The sequence below is a fragment of the Elgaria multicarinata genome, chromosome 6 (genome assembly GCF_023053635.1).
Source record: "Elgaria multicarinata webbii isolate HBS135686 ecotype San Diego chromosome 6, rElgMul1.1.pri, whole genome shotgun sequence".
In the NCBI taxonomy this organism is placed as follows: domain Eukaryota; kingdom Metazoa; phylum Chordata; class Lepidosauria; order Squamata; family Anguidae; genus Elgaria; species Elgaria multicarinata.
Window position 1 is genome coordinate 34,758,298 of NC_086176.1, and position 16,701 is coordinate 34,774,998.

At 43.0% G+C, this 16,701-nt stretch overlaps 1 protein-coding gene across 1 annotated transcript in view; it reads right to left on the reverse strand.

Moving 5' to 3' along the window:
• The window catches only part of FOCAD (focadhesin), a 146,014-nt gene that overhangs the window by 114,610 nt on the left and 14,703 nt on the right, over positions 1-16,701 (reverse strand). Inside the window, exons 6-11 of the mRNA XM_063129216.1 lie at positions 16,549-16,650; positions 15,389-15,593; positions 13,732-13,938; positions 12,718-12,805; positions 9,863-10,065; positions 5,770-6,027 (exon numbers count right to left, since the gene is read on the reverse strand). Of these exons, the coding sequence (XP_062985286.1) occupies positions 5,770-6,027; positions 9,863-10,065; positions 12,718-12,805; positions 13,732-13,938; positions 15,389-15,593; positions 16,549-16,650 (1,063 nt within the window). The remainder of the gene's footprint in view (positions 1-5,769; positions 6,028-9,862; positions 10,066-12,717; positions 12,806-13,731; positions 13,939-15,388; positions 15,594-16,548; positions 16,651-16,701) is intronic.

The following is a 16,701-nucleotide window of genomic DNA, read 5'->3' on the forward strand; positions in this document are numbered from 1 at the left end:
AAGCAACCCTGGAACGAGGCAGAACACACATTTCCGGAAGGGGACAGGTCAGTGGAACTGTGGGTTCTGCTGACCTGCTCCATTCTGGTAACGAGCATTTCAGTTCGTTTCCGATTGCTTTAGGAAGCATTATCTTCTTGTTGCACCAGCGGTGGGTCCCACTGGCATGCGGGCAGAGTTTGACCCTGCCCCTTGCCTGCTGCATCATCTGATAGTCGCTAAGTGTTCTGGTTGCAAGGTAGCAACCTTGTGCTAGATCAATATAGAAACTTGGAACATGCTACTGTGGCTACAAGACCACCCACAAAACTGTAGATGTGCCATAAAAAGAAATTATATGACAATGAAAAATCCATTTGAATAAGCCGGGTAGCAAGCTTTCCATATTGTCCTGACTTAGAGAGAGAGAGATCTTAATTATCTGCATTCATTACAATTTGTAATGAGAGCTCATGCAGAGCTAGGTTTCCTTTCTCCAGTGCAACAGTTTGTGCTCACCTAATGAGCAGATACAAAATGTATAAAGGCCGAGGGATGCTCCTTGGAGAAATGTAACAAAGCTTCTTCATGTGACCTCTGGTGCAAACATTTCAAGGCTCTTTGGCAAGAAGATTGTAGGAGACTGATGAGACATCCATCTCGGCCCAAAAGCATCTACGTACATGTTCCAAGGTTTTAAAAGACAGCCTTTAAGAATTATGCCATACTGCTAGCAGCACAATGGCTTCTTGATGTTGGCAAGTAAGAAAATGCCAAGAGTTGGATGCTTCACATTCTTTACAGAATATTATTTCAAATTTTACCTTGAACTAAAACAAACAGGTAACTGTCTATCATTCCCATTTGCAGACTGAACATGATGCACTTATATGGAGTTTTTAAAAATGGCATGGTTTAGGTTTCAGGATGTACAGAAACATTCTCTATCCACATAGGTGCAATCTGTGGGGGATCCAAAAACAGATTCTGGTGGAAAAGTTTCATTTTACTACATCATTGTAACAACACACACATATGTTTGGTGTCCAAGATGCCTTGGTACAACTCAAAACACTCACAAGTGACAATTGATAATCCAAGATTCATAATTTTTACATCTCCTACTACATGTCTAATTAAGAAATATATTGTTCAAGGAAGGAAGCAAGAATATTCCTAATACAATGCAATGCTAAACCACATTTACATGAGAATTAAGGTCCAGAGAGTTAAACAAAACTTAACTCAAAGTGTGCTTATTATCATAGCCTTGGGACACAACAGTGCCCACTTATTGCAAAGTAACTGCAAAATTGCCCACACCAACAACACTTCTTGGCAAAAAAACAGGTTTGTGATATTCCAGCTAGTTACAATGTACACTTGTTTTATAATTATTGGCTATTTTTCAAATCAGCAAGTTCCAGAAGTAGTAAGCCTACCTTAAAGCTCCTTGCAGATTTCAGCATGTGAATACTGAAAAATAATGGGTCATGATCTGCCACCATTTTCAATCCTGAACAGCTATTTAAATTCCCCAAATCGATGGTGACCCATTCGTGTAGATTTAAAAGAAGGGCTGTCACAAAATCCAGGGGCCTTCTGCTAATAATAAACTCAACCCTAAAACCTCCCTAAAAGCCAAATACCCAAGAGTTATAGATCCGAAATGCATTTCTGAAGCAGTCGATGTAGTTGACCTGGGGTTAACCCATATCCTGATCCATGACTATGCAAATAATTTACAGCAGACCGGCTCTGGCACCAGCAGCTCTGTGGTTCCAATCCCTCCATTTTACCCATTATCTACTCAAGAAAGCAAATTTGTTTTTTATTCCAACAGAAGACCTCAAACAAAGGCAACCCAAGCCGTTTGAGGCTGAAAAGAAAATTCCCAAGCTCCCCATTTCTTGTAAAGTAGTTTCCATCTATCTGTTTTGAATTAATACGATAAAAGCATCATGAACAAACCATCTGCAGACAGCTGTTCCCACAGAGAGCTGCAAACTGAATAGCACGATTCTCCCACCCCCAGTTATCACTGTTTGGGCCTTTTTTGCATTTTGAGTGGATGTTATTAAAAAACAAAAAGACGTGCAAGGAAATTAAAGACAGTGATCAGCTGCAGGAGTTCCACATAAGTGTTTGCTTTTACTGTATTATTGTTAGCCTCTGCAACTCTTTGTATCCCAGGGGACCTAAACAGACATTATAAAGGTACTGTTTTGCATCTTTTACTAATTTTTCAGGAAGAAGTGCTTCAAAGGAACCATAAAGTGAGTAAGATCTCTTTCGTGTTACTGGCACACAATTACGAAGCACTGTGTACCTTTCTGCTAAATTATATGCTCACCCCTGTAAAAGTTATTTGCTCCCAGTTAGATTGTCATCTCTGCATGCATTTTAACAATGCAATGTTCTGATCAATCACTCCAGCATACAGGACTCAACAGCAAAGACCAAGGATCAATTCACACATGCATTTATCTGCCTGCGCAGCTTCCATATTCAAGAGCCTTTGTGAAAGAGACAACCAACCCACCACGAACCTGATATCGAAGCTACCGCACATCAGGTTATCTATGCTTCTTTCGTCACATCCAAATGTGCTCTAAGAAAACATGCTTAAAAACATGGGTGGGGTGCCTTAGATAGGGTGACCACATGAAAAGGAGGACAGGGCTCCTGTATCTTTAACAGTTGCATAGAAAAGTGAATTTCAGCAGGTCTCATTTGTATATATGGAGAACCTGGTGAAATTTCCTCTTCATCACAACAGTTAAAGTGCAGGAGCTATACTACAGTGACCAGATTTAAAAGAGGGCAGGGCACCTGCAGCTTTAATTGTTGTGATGAAGAGGAAATTTCACCAGGTGCTGCATGTGTACAAATGACACCTGCTAAAATTCCCTTTTCAATACAACTGAAAGATACAGGAGCCCTGTCCTCCTTTTCATATGGTCACCCTACCTTAGATCTGGGGGCCAAATCCAGCTCTCCGGGATTCCCTAGATGGCCCCGCCCCTTCCCCTGGCCCCGCCCCCTTCCCCCAACCATCGTTTGGTGGGTTCCTGACTTTTGTGCATTTCCACCCATTCTAAAAGACTGCAATGCCTCTCTTAAGGCTTAGTTACTGACAGTAAAGCCAATATACTGGGGAGAAGGCGGGCTGTTGTTTTTTGTACTTTTTTCCTCCCCCCTTTTGCTCCACCTACTACTGGAATGCAGCCCTCAAGAGCTTCTCTGAAATTGAATTCAGCCCTTGGGCTGAAAGAGGTTCAACACCCCTGCTTAAAAAGAACCCAAGAAATATGTTTGTTACTAAGGCATTCTCTAAACGAGCTCTTTACAGCACGCTCGTTTCTGGTCACTCACGGAAGTTTCCGGGTCAATTTAATGATGCTGTAACCAAACAGGAGGTCTCCCGTAGTCCCCACCACCCTCATTCCATTTTAAAATACATCACAGATAAATTGGAATAAACCCAACGGCATGAAATTGGCATCATGTAAAGCTGGCATTGTGCTATGAACCTGCCGAGGAAGGACTTTAAACGGAGGGAAGAGAGGGTAAAATGCCTCCCTGAAACAAAGTGAGGCAGATCTGATTCCCATGTGTCTACTCAGCAGTAAGTTCCATTGCAGAGCTGTGTGTTAGAGGCAGTAAAAGGAAGGGATCCCCTGATGTGCTCAAAGCAAACCTGGAGACGACAAGTGCTTGCAGGCAGACAACTCTGAGCACTACTAATCAAAAGGCTACTGTGCAGTGATTCTGGCTTTCCCTGCTTAATGTTTTCTTCTGTAATAAGAAAAAGGATGGGAGGAGCAGTGGGAAAAGATGTGAAAGTGACAAATAGCCCTGGATCTGCCATAGACCCTTTGGATATATATATAAAAAGGAAAAATGGTGGTCAAGCCTGGTAGATTCGCCATGTGGTTCTCCAAAGGAGAAAGAAAATTACACAGATGCAACATCAGAGGAAGAAATAAGGTTACCAGATGTTGCATAATTCATAAGATATCTAGTTTGTGGGAGGGAGGGGCTTTTAAAAGTTGCATCTTCTTCAAATACAAGACCATGGCAGGCCTTCAAAACTTACATGCCAGAACAACAACGAATCCCTCGTATCCCTGTCTCAGCTGCATCTGAAAACTGCAAAGAGCCACAGCTGATTACAAAAAAATCCCTCAAAGCCACTGCAATTTGGGAAGGAAAATACAGATGGGCTATCAATTTGATGAAAAGTGAGCAGTGGGCCAGGTTCTTTTAGGACAGGACTGGGAAACCTGTGGCAATACAAGTCCCATCATTCCTGAACATTGGCCATAGTTGCTGATGGGAGTTGTAGTTAAACATAACCTGGAAGCCTACAGGTGCCCTGCACCTCTGTTTTAGGACAGCAAGACTAACTGTTGTATGAAGATCTTAATTTGCACTTACTCAGTTATCCTTCACTTTTCTCTTGCTCCCTCCTGCTCTTTAGGAATATAACACATTATGCCAGTGATAGAAAATCAGTTCCTGGAAAGTCAATCTGTGATTGATTGATTGATTTGCATTTCTATACTACCTTATCTGCTTAAGTCCATCAGTTAAAGCAATAAAAACCAAGAACATTATTATTTTTTATTTATATAGCACCATCAGTGTACATGGTGCTGTACAAACAATAAAATAGCAAAACCCTGCTGTATAGGCTTACATTCTAATAGAAACATAATAAAACAATAAGAAGGGGAAGAGAATGCACCAAACAGGCACAGGGTAGAGTAAAACTGACAGTATAAAAGTAAGATCAAAATCAAGTTTTAAAAGCTTTAGAAAAAAGAAAAGTTTTTAGCTGAGCTTTAAAAACTGCGATTGAACTTGTAGTTCGCAAATGTTTAAGTTAAAACATTAAAGCTACATATTTTAAAAGGCTAAATTGGGGGGAAAGGTGTCTTCTTCACACCCTTTCTAAGGGCCAAGAGAGTGGGAGCCAATTGTAGTTCTTGAAGGAGCACATTCCATTGTATGGGGGCAAGACAGAAGAAAGCCCTTTCAAGTGTGCCCAACAAACGGGCCTCTGTGGGTAATGGCACCCTCGAAAGGGTCTCTCCTGCAGATCTCAATACCCTAGCAGGTTTATGATAAAGACAGGTGATCCCTTAGTTAGCGAGGTCCTAAGGCATTTAGGGCTTTCAAGGTTAAAATGAAGATCTTGAATTGCACCCAGAAACTAATGGGCAACCAGTGCATGTCTTTCAGGACAGGTATAATACGGTCCCAATACCGTGCACCAGTTAGTGCTCTAGCCACCACATTTTGCACCAATTGAAGCTTCCGGAATAAATGTGATCCTCAAAGATTTCTGTAACTATGACAGGAGCATTGGAAGTGGAAGTAGGAATGGTCCAGTAGAATAAGGATGAACAGAACCAGTGCCAAGGGCTGGCATTGTGGGACACCTGCTGAGGCCCACTGGTGGCCCTGCTGCTGCTGCTCCTCGTGGCCCTGTTAACAGGCCCTCTTTGAGCATGTAAGCAGTGGCAAGAGGGAGAGAGGGAAAGAGAATAGGAGATGGGCCCCCTCAGAGAGAGGGAGGCACCTTGCCCAAGGGCTCTCCGAAGGGGAAAGACTCAAAGAGGAAGGAGCTAGGAAAGGCCATTGACAGAAGAGAGAAATACATAAAAGCCAGGAATTAGAGGGTGCCTTCATCACCCTGTGATGCCTTCATCACAGACTGGTTTGAAATAAGACAGACAAATGTTAGGTAACAACCTTCCATCAGCTGTTAAAAGTTATCATTACCTGGGATGAATCAGCTTTGGCGATTTCTGTAGTGGCAGCCAGTACACTTCGAAGGCCATCACCATTTTCTTGAACAAGGAGGCAGGCCAGAAGAAGGAATACATGGATAGGTACTTGAGTTGTGATGGGCAGCATTGACTTCAATGAAGATAACCAGTCTGACATGGAAGATTTTTCTCTCATAAGCACAAGGAATCTCCAAGTAGTATGCAGTGAACCATAAGCACTGGTTATGGGGAAGAAGCAATCACAGGAGGCCTGACGGAAATGAAAACAGAGCATTAAAATGATGAAAGAAAGAAACAACTCTAAAAGCTTCGTCCACCCAACTTTCAAATACGGGCCTCTTAATTTAAACCAAAGATTAAATGGTTCCTCGGTGATTTACCTCAAAAGCATGTGTAATGAACAACAACATGACACCATCTCATTGCTGTGAAAGCTTTTTCCTTCTGATAAATTATTGACATTACTGTTGATAATTATGGCTTCATTTCCTAAGTGAAGTCAACCATTATACTTGTATTACAAACCCTCTGTACTTCCCAAATGCCAATCATTGTAAGAAAGCTCCATCGTTCCCTCAGAAAAGTTATTAGCAGGCTTAGCACCCCAACTAATTTGGGGTCTTTGTTATGCTAAAATTATCTGGAGTTCCTTAGTACAGAGAGCCACCTTGTTCTCCTCTGGGAACCTTTCAAAGGACCGTCTCCACCACCACTCCAAAGAAAGGAGGGACAATACATTTTTAGCTTCACACATATTTAGATACGGACTTTCAGACAAATCTTAGGTTTGCTTCTAAAATAGCATAATGAGCAATACAAATACATGACTGGAAACACATGTATCACATAGCTACACGCAAACATGAGCTGCAGCTCCATATCAAGTGTCCACTTTGTGATAAATTCAGATTTGTTGTAATATAATGGCATGGATCCAAGCTCTCCTTCTGTGACATAACACAGTCACAGAATAGGGCTTTCCCTCCTGCCCCTGGAGGTGGGAGATGCTTGGGACCGTTGGGGGAAACAGTACAGGGAGCTATAGATGGAGGGGAAGTTGGGAGAAATTGCACCGTTTCCCCCACCGGTCCCAAGCATAGAGAGACACTGGGGGATGGGACAATTATTATTATTATTATTATTATTATTATTATTATTATTATTATTATATTCTTACCCGCCTCTCCTTTTGGATCGAGGCGGGGAACTACATTAAATACAAAATACTATAAAATATAGTAAAATATATAAAGCTGATTAAAAACCTATAAAAACTAATACATTATTAAAGTAACAGCCAGGCATCTTAAAATTCGACTGGGTAGGCCTGCTGGAAGTTCTCTTGCCCAAGGGGCCTCCAAAACCCAAAGCCAGCACTGGATGGAATGGTCCACTGAGCAAGGTTTGAAAGAACCACATCTCTTGACCACAAAACATCTTGTGTCACACCTAGGGTGGATTCCTACACCACCATTGCAGGATGAGAGCCATATTCCTACCATCTGATGCCTGTAGACTACCCTGGGAATGTTTGTGAAGAGGTTCTATCTGGGCTGGTGAAAGTCATAGTGGCATTGCTCACGCAACACAAGTGGGTTCCTTTTTACTTTTTGTTACTCTCCCACACGGAATTAGACCATGCACAAGTCATTCTCAAGGAGTTCCTTTGGGTGTCCCCTCCAAATGAGGTGAGGCAGATGGCTACTAAGAAGAAGTTTTTTTCAGTAGTGGCATCCTGCTGGTTGTAGAATACCTCCCCACCTGTTACTTACATTGTGATCTTTTCAGCACCAGGTGAAGACCTTTTAATATTCTCCAAAGTATTTTAATATTTCAGGGTTGTTGTTTTTTAAAAAATCATGTTTTTAGATTTTGCACTGTTGCTGGCTTTTTACTTTGTGTTTATTCTGTTGTTGTTTAAACCTTTTAAAGTTTTGACATCATGTTTTATTATTATTATTTTCTATTGTAGGTTTTGGGCTACATTTTGTGGGCCACCCAGAAGAGTTTTGGCTATTGGGTGGTATAACTAACTAACTAAAATATAAATAAGAAACCTAATCAGAGACAAGTCAGAAAGTGAGTGCAATAGCTGGATAAACTAAAAAAGCTGTGACAAGTACACAAGCACACCAAGTGGGATCCAGAAGATATACAGGATTAGAGAAGGTCAATGCAAAGAAAGGGGGAAAGTGTGAGAAAATATAGGTTCAGAGCATCGTTAAGGAGTTCTAAGCGGTGCCATCAACAAGCCTGCAAGCAGCCGACTTCCTTTTACAAGGTAAGCTGGGAGGCTGTGGCAGGCCAGGCCTGAGCAGGAGCAATTCCCAACCGCACTAGAGTAATGTACGCACTGGGACTTTGTTCACAAAAGGAGACAATTTGCTCTCAAGTTTCGACGTTGCCAAGAGGTTTTCGAACGAGCAGCCAGAGACGTTCTACAGAACGGCAACCCCCCCCCATCCCACCCTCACTCCACCCCGTTTTAATTATATTGCTCAATGTAATGTAAATTCATTTTGGATAATGGGAAGTATAATGCTCCTGTACTTTAAATGACCTTTCAAAAAGCCATTTCATGCAGAAGAATATTTTTAAAACTGTTACCCAACCCTGTTTATCGCTTTCAATTATCGCATGCCAAAAATTAAGATCCAGCCACCTGCGAAGTTGCCACTTTGACTGATGGAATTGCTTAGAGGGAAATGCACCCCCTTCACTGCTCCCAGAGGGCTCCCTATTGCCTTCCACTGTTTTCCTTCTGCTACCCACTGCATGAGCATAACGAAGAGAGGGAGAAAGAAAAGGCTTTAGGGGCTTATTTTTGGAGGAACTCAATCCTGCAAGGCAAATAGCTCTTTCAGCTGATAAAGCATTGGGGAACTTACTTCTGAATCGCCATGTATAGGGCTGCATTGTAACATTTTCAAAACAGTACCTTTGGTAGAAGAAAGCTTTGAAGATAAAGGGGCCCCCCATCAGTACTCTCCTCCAAGCTGCTATATACTAAAATTAGACATCTCCATTACATTCTGAGCCAGGGAAAGGCAGAAGGCAGATTATGGTGGACCATTGGCCAATTTCCAGTAAACAGCTTATAGAAAAGAATGCTGGACTTGGTTAACCTCAGTAAGGTCTAGCAAGTGTCTTTTAATATTCTTAGGGCCTTGCTAGACTTACCTGATAATCCAGTGGGGAGTAGGGGTGACGCCGCGCTGCAGCTAGCGTGGGCCATCACCCCTAGCTAGACATAACACGCGACGGGGTAAAGGAAAGCCCCGTCGTGTCCTCCTTTTTTTTTTTTTTAATTAAAGCACCATGTGCACAGGAGCGCACCAATGAGAAGGTAGTGTGTGTGTGTGCTTTTTAAAAAAGGGTTCCCTGCTCCCCCCTGCCCCCAATTTCCCCCCAACAATGTCTGATGCCACCCCGCTCGGCCATCCGCTCGCTTGGCCATCCGCTCATTCGCCATGTCCACCCCTCCGCTCGCCATGTCCGATACCCCCTCCACCCACCCACCCACCCGTCCATGATCTCCCCCCCAGCCCGATGGGCACAGTGCTCGGCTTCTCCCGGCTACTCACGAGTAGGCGAGCAGCCGGGAAAAGCCACAGAACTAGCTAGATCTTCCGCAGCCCCGGGCTCAGCCCAGGGCTGCGGAAAAACCAGGCCACAAGCAGATCTGGGTTATCCCGGGTCAAGGGAGGGTTTAGCCCGGCCTGACCCGGGGATCCCCTGTGCGTCATCTGCACGCACAGCAGGGAGCCCGGGCCTCGCACCGGGCTAAACCCTCATCTAGCAATGGCCTTAGTCTGCGATCCCACAAATGTTTACCTGGGAGTAAGCTGCATTGAAAATACAAGTAACACGTGTACACTTTGCAAATGAGCACATGTGCTTACTTACAGGGGGCCCCTCACAATTTGAACTATCCTCTCAGCATATAAACTGTCCATGCTTTAATACTGCTTCTCATGCACCTTGCTACCTTTGAAAAGGGGAACAGTGGGGCAAAGCATGCTGGAATGAAATGGCACTATTCTCTTCCCAGAGCAAGAAAAAGGAAATCTGAATGAGAATTTCACCGATGGCTTTTGCTCTTTCAATTCTTCCTGCTGTACAATTTCTAGAAGTTGAATGGCCAACTGCTGCCTTGTGGTGCTTCTGTCCTCCTCAGTCAGGCAGTCCTGAACAGCTGTGGAGGATAAGATCTGCAAGGCAGGCATCACCATGACGAGGGCCACGGCCAGAGGGGTCTTGGTTTCAGAACAGGAAAGGAGCTTGATGGCTACAAGAACAAGAGTAAAGTTCTAACTGGGAGTTTGAAATATTCTAGCAAATGCATGTTGCAAACCATGCAATGGCCCTGCACTATGATAAAACACACCGCCCAGAGTGACTCTCCAATCATAATCTCAACAATTGTTTTTTTAAACTTCGACAATACTCCTTGAACCTAAACATAGCATCCCACTCACACAAAATCCACTTGACACTAAGGGCCAGTTCACAGGATCACACGGGGATTAATAAGCTACGATGGCTTGCTAAACACCCCACATATGCCAGTCGCATGTTGGCTGATTATAAATAAATTATTCTCACTGCTGCAGCTTGTGATATCTGAACCTGGCGAGGGAGGGTGGCTGGGATGGTTAATAAACCACCAAGCAATCCTAAAACAGGCGATGGGTTCTGGGTGGTTTGTTAACCACCCATCTTTGCCAGGTTCGGGCATCACAACAAGCCGTGCTGCCGAGGGTACTTATGTAAATCCATCCGGCATGGGACTGGCAGGCACAGGGTAGAACAATCCACTGTGGCTTATTAACCACCCTGCGATTGTGCAAACCGCATCCAATACTGAAAAGAAAGCCATTATATATAAAAGGATAAATCTAAAAATAAGTCAAGCTCCCAATGGTAAAAATTCACATCTGTACATCCCACATTATTCTATAATTGCAACATCAAGTAATATGGTGTGTTTCAAATGCATCTTGAAAATGTACTTCTTCACGTAATGTACACCACCCAATGTACAATGAATAAGCCAGGGAAAATGTACTTTCCCTGGTTCATAACTTGCTTTGTTCTACTATGTCTTTTTATTGTTGTAAATTGCAACTGTTTATTGTTATGTTACATAAACTACATAATACATATATAAAATATATGTATTTTAACAGCGATTTTAATGCTTTTATGTAAACTGCTTAGAGATTTTATTATACTAAAGAGTATGCAAACACAGAAAGAAAGAAAGAAAGAAAGAAAGAAAGAAAGACGAAATACCTCAGACAGAATTTTCATATCACCTGACATAATCTTAACTACTATGTTTTGTACAGGTATCAAGAGATAAAGTCATTGAACAATGTACATGCATGCTTAAATGCAGTTCTTATGCTGTGCCCAGAATTTATTAAAAAACACGAAAGTTTTAAAATGTAATGTTATGGATTTGATAAAAACTAAAGGTCAACCTATATGTTCAAAAATATCACCTGGTCCATCCTTCCTGGTACTATCACACTTGAAAATTCAGGTGGCCGTGGCATACATGTGCCATGCTCTCTTTTGTGTGAAACATCTTGTGCTGGTGGGTAGAGCAAAGAGCCCTAGCCCAGCCTTCTCACTGTCCTGCTGAATTTCTACATAGGCATCCTGCAGTAGTGAAGTCAAAACGAAGCTGTATTGCATGACTTCCCCATTAAAGGCTATGATTCAAACAGGACCTGAAAGGTGCAACTACCCATCGTGGGAGCTGAATGGGGTGAAAAACCATTTGAGTGAAGCAATGCCCATAGGGGCCTGAAAGAACTTAATTATAAACATTTCTCAAGTCACACAGGAACTACTTCACAAATTGGGACTGTTCACACAACATGCTAACCCACACTCAGTAGTTAAACGTGCGGTGTTTTGAAGCAAGGGTTAGTGTGTTGTCTGAACGCAGCCAGGATGACTTCTTAATCACACAGTGTGGCTTATTTTCTCAAACAAGCCACCTTGAGAACCCATGGTTTGCTTGTTGTTGGGTTGTTAAAGGTGATTAACAAGACAGACTGAATGGTTAACAAGTCACCCTGGTTGCGTTCAGACAACCCGATAACCCACCCTGTGGAAAATGTGCTGCTTTCAGACAACATGCTAATCTATGGTTCAGCAAACAACCCACGGTTCAAGACACCCACACTCAAGCACTGAGTGTGAGTTAGCATGTTGTATGAACAGCATCTCAGCAGCAATTATACCATCCAGGAAATCTACTGCTATACTGCTCCAGGGGAATAATCACATTTAGTCTGAAATACGATCCCTCATGAAGGAATCTAAAACAAACATTTTCTTATGGCTCTAATCACAAAATGTTACTCTGTTCTACTTAAATCTAGAATAACCAGAGCTGGAAGAGGAACACTCTGTCTAAAGAAATAGAGGGTCAAGTGTTTGTCAATTGCTCCCTTGGACACAGATTATCATTACTACTTAACAACAACAATTTGTGCAACGCCAAAAAAAAGACAGTGCTGTAAAAACATTCATTCTCACACACTGTTTAATAAGCTTACAATGCAATTTAGATTAAAATAAAGCTAAAAATATGTAGTGAAATCCAAGAACCCATGGGAGGAAGTAAGCCTTTGCAGCAGCCAAGAGCTCAATAAATAAGAAATCATAGGACATAAAATGTATCCAATTCTATTTTGAATGTAATTAACAGTTTTTCCCAAAAAATATTCTAGGGCTTTAATATAATTTTTTCACCTCAAATACCTTATACAAAAATCTTCTGATTTCCATTCTGATAAAGGAAAAGGCTGCAGGTCTAGAAATAGTAGAATCAATATATGTCAACGAACATTATTGGATTGTTCTTTTTTTAAAAAAGAAGAAGAAGAACTTGGGAAAGGGTATTCCCACAACAAAACCTTACCTAGCGTTAAGATCGGCTTTTGCTGACTAGCTGGAGCCTGCAGCAGGAGCAAGCCTAATCCAATTATGGCCATCTCAAATGGAAAACCCTAGAGAACAGCAGGAGGAAATATCCAACTTGAAAGCTTTTTAACCACAACAGACTGTGGAAATAAACAATCTTGACAACATTTTACACACCTCATTTTCCAAGACCCAGGATGCTCTGTGTGTGTGTGTGTGTGTGTGTGTCCGTGTGTGTCCCCTGGCATTGCTACTAAAAATAACTTAGGGTCCATTCCGATGCTTCCTCCGCAGCATGAGAATTGCTGTAAGCTGCCTCTTGCTTGCATGACTTTGGTAATATTAGATGTCCAAAGTTGGACCACAGAAGTCATACAGCTACATCCTAGGTCACTGTTACACTTTCTTGTGGCGTAAGAAGGAATCTTATCAGGATTCTTATCCTGGGGAGTCCTTAAAGCACAAAACCTGGATAAGCTGCAAGTCACTTCTGGGCAACAACGAACCAGGCAGATTCTGTTTCCTCTGTTCCTAGACTGCAACAGTCCAGCAACTTTCTCTGATGCTTATTACAGCAGAACAGCAAGGTCCTGGGCCTAAGAGCCTTGTTCAGAGACAGCAAATGGTGCAGCCATTCAAGACACTGGGCCTTCTCTGTAGTGGCACCCACCATCTGGGTGGGGCTGAAGTCTAAAGTGGGCAGGGTCAAGGGCAAAGGAGCATAACCAAACATATCAGCATCTTTCAGCTTAAAGCTCTGACTGCCAGTAACTAAGCCTCAGGAGAAGTAATTCAACTGTTGAGAATGGGGGGGGGGGGATGCACAAACACCAGGAAACCACTGAACCATCAGGGACAAGGCGGCAGGGAAAGGGGGCATAGCTATCTGGGGAATGCCAGAGGGCTAGACCAGGACCCTAGGCAGGCCGGATTTGGTGTGTAGACCTGACGTTCCATACCCAAGTATTAGATGCACCTTTAAAAATTCTCTCTCTCTCTCTCTCTCACCTACCTCTTTCAAGAGCTCAACGTTTTCTTCCATTAAGAAAATCAGAGATGAACATTCTCCTGTAATCTGCAGGCAAACCTCACAGAAGCAGAGAAACTGCAGGCAGAGCTGGCATAACTGGACTTTCCAAAAGGCAGGGCAGCGCAGCAGACTCTGGAATAAGGCCTCCAGAAAAATCAGAGTTTCTGTGATCTGCGGCAAGTCTTTTATCTGGATTAAAAGAAAGAAGCAAGGCCGAAAGCTGGTTCACGTAGGCATGTTCACCACCCAATCATGGCTGCACAAAGCAGTAACAGTTGCCGCAGGTCAAATGGTCACGGAGAGATAGAACTTCCATAGAACACTTTCCAGTTTCACCTGCTTAGCTGTGAGTAATCAAGGGAAGTCCTGCATGTGTGAATCAGCCTTTAGCTTTATTGTCATTCACAAAGCTTCCTATCCCCAGTATTACTGCACTTGAGCAGGAAAAAGAGAGGAATACAATTGTGTAATTCCGGCAGATAACAACAACAAGAACAGCAAAAAGGGTTATATCTCTCACACATAAACCCTCATTGTAAACATGATAAGTATGAAAGTATGGTCCTTCATATATTATCATGTTTTGGGTTTCAGCAAGGAGGAGAAAACAGGATTTTCAGGGGCTAAAAGAAGGCACCAATGTGGGGGGCCAGTTCACCATAAAGAACTGATGACCAGTGTTTGAATGCTAACCAGCCAAAAAGCATAAGAAACCATGACAGAAAAACTCCACATTGCTCATGCATGCACACAGTTTATAAGCTGCTCTTTTGACATTTGCACAGAGAACACTGTGAGATGGAACCACAGGGACATTCTGTAGAGCCTTGGAGAAAGGTGAAGGGCCATCAGCGTCACCCACAAGGAAGAAACGCTTGAAGAGAAAAAGAGTGAATGGATGGATGTGTGCATGGATGTCCAACACGGGGTCAGGAGATACAAAAGACAGGTGGATTGCTGCCCCTTTTGGCAGGCCGCAGTGCTGCAGGCGTGGGGAAACGCCACCTGCCAGAAGCTCCCTCTTCCACACAGCTATTAAAAGGTGCAGAAACCTTGTCCTCTCTCACATCTAGTCACCTTCTGGAACCTCATTCTACCCTTCTAAGCATGGTAGCAATTTTGCAATCAATCAATCTGTGACCCCCAAGAGCTCAAAATAATAAAGAGACTGTGTTCACACATGTCAGATTTTAGAATATATGTTCCCTGGTTCTGGCCTAACAAGGATAATGAAGTCTCCCACCTCAGCTGGATACCCATTTTCAAATATTATTCTTATTTCTTAAATTTATTCTTTAAAATTAATTTTATTTATTTATGGCATTCATACTCACCCCTTAGCCAAAAAAACCTCCCAGACCAGCTTACAGTGATGTGAATAAACCCTTTGCAGTCCAGCACTTTATTTTGTACTCTTTTCTCCATGTCCCTACCATTAGGTAGAGTGAAGCAGCTGCCTCAGGCAGCATATGCTGAGTGTGGGGCAGCAGTGACAAGGTGCTTGAGGACAGAGCTCTGTGTACTAGGTGTCCTTTGCTCTGCCTCCTAAGCTCGCCTGCTGCCCTCAGGTAAAGTGGGCGATGCTTTCCCTTTACCAGTGCTGATGGCGTGCCCTGGCAGGATGGCAAACAACCCTCACCTGATAATGTGGAACCAAGTCACAAAACAGCTGAAGGAGATGGCACTCGAGAACGGAGGGCTCTTCTTTCTTCCAAGGTCTGCGTGGCTGGAGCAAGACTTGAAGCAGGCCCATCCGTAATTCAGCCTGTTCCCTCACCTGGACAGGCTCACAGTATAAGTACCTGAGAAATGGCCTCATTATAGAGACACACGCACTTTCCGTGCTGCCATTGAAGAAAAGAATTTGATGACATTACATACAAGCCAAACCACAGAACAACAAAGCAGCAAGTGGTAGTTCCATTACAGGTTCCACAGTGATCAGGAAAAGTGTTGGCAAAAATCGAGACTTCATGCTGTATCCATTGGTAGCTTTGCTCTAGCAGAAAATGCTTCCCCTCACACAAGGCCAGGGACCTGCTATTCCCCGCTACCATCACCTCCTGCAGCATTCTGCACTGTATCATATACTATTCAAGAGGGTCCCCGAAACCTCAGAAGCAGCTTTTCAGGGCACAGGGAATTGCAGGCAAGAGGGGTTCACCAGATATCAGGTACCCTACCTTGCAAGAGAATAGGTCCTGCTGGCACAAAGGCACCATTACTTACAACTCATGGAATATAATATGGGAGAATGAATGGGAGAGAATACTACATTACCAGATAGAACACCTGCTATGTGAAACACATACACATCTAGCAGTTTTATCTGATCCTCTTTGTTATTAAGGAAATGGCAGAATGTTGTCCTGTTTCGCTCAGTTTTGTAAACTATATTACAGCAAGAACAGTATCATAGGCAGTAAGCCTATAAACACCACATGCTGAGGAAGGTGGGTGAGAGGGTGCTGTTGCACCATGCCCTGCTTGTGGTTCCCTGGTTGACAGGTGGTTGGCCACTGTGTGAACAGAGTGCTGAACTGGATGGACCCTTGGTGTGAAACAGCATGACTCTTCCTACGTTCTTAACAATAAGGTACTTCTTTGCTCTTGCTTACTGATTTTTGATACATGGGGGAAATGACACATTTCTACAGCCATCAGGACTAGAAATATATTTTCCTTCTTCTGTTTTTAAAGCTTAAATTCAAACAAGAGTCACAGGAATTGCACGTTGCCTCTGTGCTGTTTATTTATCTCCCATCCTCAGAAAATTAATACAGATGCTAGTTTTTCTACCTTTCTGGGCACTGCTGGAAAAACGTTGTCACGTGCTGCAGGAGAACTGGCCAGCAGTCAGGCCTGTTTTCAAGTACAATGATCAGGGGATGAGGGGAGTTCCTGGGGGGGGAAATAAATCTAAGAAATACAATGGAATGTGCAACTTTGACT